The sequence below is a fragment of the Triticum aestivum genome, chromosome 7D (genome assembly GCF_018294505.1).
Source record: "Triticum aestivum cultivar Chinese Spring chromosome 7D, IWGSC CS RefSeq v2.1, whole genome shotgun sequence".
In the NCBI taxonomy this organism is placed as follows: Eukaryota; Viridiplantae; Streptophyta; class Magnoliopsida; order Poales; family Poaceae; genus Triticum; species Triticum aestivum.
The window spans coordinates 595,442,194-595,448,023 of record NC_057814.1 but is presented as its reverse complement, the minus strand read 5'-3'; the positions used below and the strand labels follow the sequence as shown (position 1 = coordinate 595,448,023).

At 46.7% G+C, this 5,830-nt stretch overlaps 1 protein-coding gene across 2 annotated transcripts; it reads right to left on the bottom strand.

Moving 5' to 3' along the window:
- Positions 1-1,145, bottom strand: LOC123167688 (fasciclin-like arabinogalactan protein 14). 2 transcript variants are annotated; one of them, XM_044585543.1, is made up of 2 exons: positions 314-1,145; positions 1-246 (listed from the first exon to the last, which is right to left on the bottom strand). In XM_044585543.1, exons 1-2 carry the CDS (start codon positions 1,076-1,078, stop codon positions 193-195), a joined length of 819 nt encoding a protein of 272 aa, XP_044441478.1. In that variant the 5' UTR covers positions 1,079-1,145; the 3' UTR covers positions 1-192. The 2 variants fall into 2 exon arrangements, with proteins under 2 accessions (XP_044441478.1, XP_044441477.1); XM_044585542.1 differs by having other exon boundaries at positions 1-1,145.
- Positions 1,146-5,830: the final 4,685 nt, after the last annotated feature.

Below are 5,830 nucleotides of genomic sequence, written 5' to 3'. Positions count from 1 at the left end.
TGCAATAAGGTTGAAAAATTGGATAATCCCCTAGATTTTACACAGGCCGAAACCCACAGGGCAGGCATTTTGAATCATAACAAATCTCACAAAATTTTGTAGGAAATAATTAAAATCTAAGAAAAAAAATCCGAGTTCCGAATGAGTGCAAGCTAATGAAGACCAAAATTTATCGGGGCTTTTCGATCGATCTCATCTAATCTGCGACCTACAAGTGCGCCAGCACGCACGCCATCCCCAGCGCCACGCCGGCGCCGGACCACCAGCCCATCATCGCCTGCAGCGCGTAGCCCTGCGACGGCGCCGGCGCGGGCGCCGGGGTCTCCTCCATGGGCTCCTCAATGGGCATGGTCACGGGCGGGCACGGGAGCGACGACGGGGACGGCGACGCCGACGGGGACCTCACCGGCGCGGGGCTGGGCGCGACGGCCGACACGGAGCTCATCATCTTGGGCGGCGGCGGGGCGCGCGGTTTGGTGATGACCCCGGGCGGCACGACGAAGTTGCTGATCTGGAGGACGGAGATGTTGTAGGGCCTGGCGGTGACGGCCTTCTTGAAGGTGGCGTTGACGATCGCGCCGGGGGCCGCGGAGGCGAAGACGGCGCCGCCGTCGGGCGCGGGGGTGATGGTGAGGAAGCCGGACTTGTCGCCGTTGGCGGGGCCGAAGGTCTGGTAGAGCGTGGTGGCGACGACGGGCTTGGCGCCGCGGCCGCGGGGCAGGGCGGCCAGCTTGGCGGCGTCGTAGTAGTCGAGGACGACGTGGACGGAGAGGAGCTCGAGGAGGGCGGCGCGGGGCAGGCGCGCGCTGCGGCGGAGCAGCCAGTCGACGTCGGCGTTGACGGGGGCGAGCACGGTGACGGAGTTGCGGCTGTTGATTTCCTTGGCCACGCGCGTCTTGCTGATGAGGTAGTTGAACAGGGTGAGCTCCGGGAACTTGGCCAGGATCTCCGAGACGTTGAAGCCGCCGCCCCCGCCGCCCGGGGGCGCGTCGGCGGCGACGTCGTTGGCGCCGGCGCTGCCGGCCGCCGGCAGGAGGAGGACGAGGAGCACCAGCAAGGAGAGCTTCGGGGGCGCCATGGTGCGTGCGTGCGGCTACTGGATGTCGATGGCGATGGCGAGCTCGATCTCTGAGTGAGTGTGGGTGTGGAGTGTCAGTGTATATATAGGAGGGAGGGAGAGGAGATGGTCGTGGCGGGAGGAGAGTGATCGGTGGATCGATCGAGGAAGGAGAGGGTTTGGCAGTTGGAGGAGATCTCTGATCGACCGGTCTTCAATCTGACCACTTCTCGTGGCGCGCGCGGCCGTGCATGCATGCATGCACGACGCGTTCGTATCGCGCGCGTTGAATCTAGGGGCGGGCTGGGGTTGACCGTCCGATGCGCATCCGATGGCCGGGCCTTGTCCGCTTCAGATCCTGCCTGCCTTCTTGGGCCTCGCTGCCCGTTGCCAATGTGAACCTTGTACGTGGGCTATGCTATGAGATGGCTTCAACGCGTCCTTTCAAAAAAGAGATGGCTTCAACACGGTTGTTTTTGTCACGTACTACTCCCTCCGTTCCTAAATATTTGTCTTTCTAAACATTTCAAATGGACTACCATATACGGATATATAGAGACATATTTTAGAGTGTAGATTCACTCATTTTACTCTGTATATAGTCACTTGTTGAAATATCTAGAAAGACAAATATTTAGGAACGGAGGGAGTACTTCTGTAAACTAATATAAGACCTTCTTTTACGAAATAATACAAGACCTTTTAGATCGGAAATCCAATTTGGCTCCCGGGAGCAGGTGCTCCTGCGCGCAGGAAATGATTTTTGAAATGTGAAAAAATCATAACGATTTTTTTTTATGTATTTATAGTCACATCCAAATGCTACCTCCAAAGTTTTAGGCAAAAATATTAAGCATTTTGGCCTTTGCAAAAAACAAAAAACAAACAAAATTGAACACCAAATGTTTCCAAAAAATGTCACCCCAAATTTATTTTTCTCACCGACAAAACACTACTGCTCCGTTTTGCATGAAAATTGTCAAGCATGCTTGCGGCACTAACACGAACATCAACAAGAAAATTCAATTTTTTAAAAACATTTTACCATTTTTTGAGGTACTGTTCATCCAGGAGCAAATGCTCCTAGGAGCCAAAACGCCACCCCTCTTTTAGATCACTATTTTAGACGTGGGACACGGCTGTTCTGATCCCGAACTCATGTAAGGTAGGGTGAGCAATAAAATTAAAATAAATGATTTTTTTAAAAAAACTGACTTTTTTGTGCCAAACATTTTGATTGTTTGCAAAGTTTCATCACCAGAATGGATGATGTTCGTTAGAGGGATTTAAACGTGGAAAAACTTATACTCCAAAAAGCATCTTGGAGCATCGATTTTTTTGCCACGTTTCCCAATGTCATCCGGTGATGAAATTTTGCAATCAATCAAAACATTTATCAATGTTTGGCACAAACAATTAAGAATTTGACCCTTACCTGCCACTGCCAGCATGTAGATCTTCCGTAGTGGGGTATCATAGCAAGTATCTTGTGGTCTGTCTTTAGGGGGATTTAAATTTGCTTTTTTATAAGTAGTAGAGATATGATATAACTATGGGAAACACGTATTGCGGTGTCATGCACAGGTGGGGAAGGGGGACTAATGCCCCCCCTTCATAGTCAGGGAAGCGGGTCAAGCCTCCGTAATTTTAAATTAACTATTCATTCGTGGTTGATGGCAACAACAATGGTATCCAACGACCAGTCGATGAACTAACTGCATTGCAGAGATGTTCACTCTTACCTCTTGTCGTGGCACGAGCATGGACGGTGCATACCAACTGGAGTCTTCCACCGTGTTCGCTCGGGGCGGATCCGACGGTGGTGATTGGCTTGAGATCCTGCCTTCTTGGGCCTTGCTAACTAGTTGGTGTTGTGTTGCCAAAAAGAATGTTGACCGAAGTTTAAAAAAAAGCTCTCTACATGGGCCTTGGCCGATGGTAAGGGAAATGCATGTGAAGGTACTACTACCGGGTGTAGTTAGTCCCACTTTTGTTTCGTATGTTGTAGGTAGTATATATTATATCGGAGTGTATGTACGTGTAGTATGTATTAGTATATAAAAAATGTTTAGATAGTATATATACTACCTTTTTGGTAGTATGTACCATATTTTATGCATACACCATTTTACGTATAAATATGTACGTATTTCATAAATACAATAAAACTATGAGCTCACTTGCAATTTTTTCAAACAGCTAACTTTGGAGTATCTTAAATATAATATATGAACATATTAAAAATAATAAAGTAGTGTATATACTACCACATGGTATGAGACATGGGTGTAACTACACCCGGTATAAATATAGTAACGCTAAACTAAGCATGAGTGTAGAATAACTTATTCTACGCCCCCAGTAACGATACATACAAAATATAGTAACACACTACTAGGAAAAAGCCTAGTAGTAGCGCGGGTTAAAATCTAGTAGCAGCGCGGGTGCCTGCGCTACTACTACGGCGCTACAGCTAACTAGTAGTAGTAGCGCGGTGCATCCCGCGCTACTAGTACGTGTGTTAGTAGTAGCGCGGGTTCGACACGCGCTATGACTAACTATCTGTAGCGCGTGACTGTGACCCGCGCTACTACTATTAATTTCAAAAACCAAAAAAAAATCTCGACCCCGTGCGTGCTGTCAATGGTGTCAATGGTTCGATCCAGTGACGACAAGGGTCGCCGGAGGTGCGGACGGGCAGCAGAGACCAGATCCAGCGATGACTGTTGTAGAGGGACCGGATCTAGTGCAGAGGAGAGCAAGACGACGGTGTGAGGGTCCTCTTCACGGTCAAGGCAGAGAGCTCCTCGTTGGCCATGTCGACAACCTGCGCAGGCATGGGCATGGGAGGTGAGTAAAATCGGAGGGACATGGAGAGTGAAAAAGAGAAACAAGGAAGAAAGGAATGAGATGGAGGGCGCACCGGGACTCGTCGCGGGTGGTGAGGTGGTCCGACGTGATGGCATGTAGATGCGGGGAAGACTGGCGAGCTTCGGGATGCCGGCGGCGCGAGGCGGCCTCCCTCTGAGGAGGAGGCACGTGACGCGAGGAGGTGAACTCGTTGGGTGCCATGGAGGAGGAGGTGTGCAGCACCATGGGAGAGCGTATGGAGAGAGGGGGAGAGTGAGGGAGAGAGGAGGGATTCGGCCGAGGATATGGGGACTTTACTTACCTCGTACTTAGTAGTAGCAAGGGGTATAAAACCGCGCTACTGGCATGTCTCGGGGGGCACAATAGAGACCGCTTAGTAGTAGCGAGGGTTAAAAATCCGCGCTACTACTATCAACTTAGTAGTAGCGAGGGGTAAAAACCCGTGCTACTAGTAAGTAGCAGTAGCGAGAGTTCTAAACCCTCGCTACTAGTAAGCGTCTGCCTATAAGGTTTTCCGTAGTAGTGACACACTATGTAAAATATAGTAACTTTCGTAAAAATGTAGTAAATTACAAACTTGGATGATAAAAAATATTTTCTTAATTACTACTCCCTCCGTTCCACAATGTAGTGTGCCCGCGTTTCCCGAGATCGAAGTTTGACCATAAATTTAACCAACAAGACCGACTGCGGCGGGAGCAAAAATTATACCACTAAATTCGTATTTTCGATATGAATTCAGTGCTATAATTTTTGTTCCCACCGCAGTCGGTCTTGTTGGTTAAATTTATGGTCAAACGCAGATCTCGGGAAGCGCGGGCAAACTACATTGTGGAATGGAGGGAGTACATTTTATACATAGTTTTACTAAATTTGTATATAACGTTACTAGGGTTGTAGAATAAGCTATCACTAGTAGAAAAAGGCCCATTTGTCCAGGTTCCAGAGGGCCTTTAGTCCCGGTTTTGAAACCGGGACTAAAGCCCCCCCTAGTCCCGGTTCTTATACGAATCGGGACTAAAGGCCCTCCACGTGGCTGCTGTCAGGAGCTCCACCTTTAGTCCCGGTTGGTAACACCAACCAGGACTAAAGGAAATTTTACGATTTTTTTTGATTTTTTTGATTTTTTTCCTGATTTTCAAATTTCTGAATTATTTTTACAATTTAATCTCTAATCACCCCTCATCACTGCTTAATTTAACCTCTAATCTCTAATCACCCCTCATCATTCCAAATCATCTAACTTCTCGGCCGGTCACCCATCCTCTCACTACTCCAGCCTGAGCACGCTTAACTTCCGGGTTCTATTCCCCCTCGTTTCCAAGTCTGCACTTGTTGTTTTTCTGACAATAGTAAGATGTCAATCCTATTAACCCTCAGGAGTTTAGCTTGAGCATGTAGTCACACGTTTCACTGTTTGAGTTTGAAACTATTATTTAAAAAACAATAATTATTTAGTAACACTAATATTTCTTGAATAAGTAGTTTGACCATAGTTTGACCAGATTTGACCAAAATTCAAAAAAACTGAAATAATTATTTAGTGACACTAATATTCTTGAATAATTATTTAGTACCACTAATACTTCTTGAATAAGTAGTTTGACCATAGTTTGACCAGATTTAACCAAAATTCAAAAAAACTGAAATTTGAGCATAACTTTTTTTCCTTTTAGAATTTGAGGATTCTAAAAAATTGCAAACAGGCCTACGGCGGTCAAAATTGGATGCGGATTTTTGTGTTGAACATTTTGATATATTATACTTTTTTTCCGACATCGTATGCAAAAATTATAGCCGTTTTATTTTTCATAACACTTTTTTTGCAAAACATGTCCAAATTTAAGTTTTTAAATTTTCCTAACTAGTAGATGTAGTAATATAACTACATTTCAAAGGATT

What these genes read in the sequence shown, in the direction of transcription:
- LOC123167688 (XM_044585542.1), bottom strand. Translation starts at nt 1,078, where the DNA reads ATGGCGCCCCCGAAGCTCTCCTTGCTGGTGCTCCTCGTCCTCCTCCTG.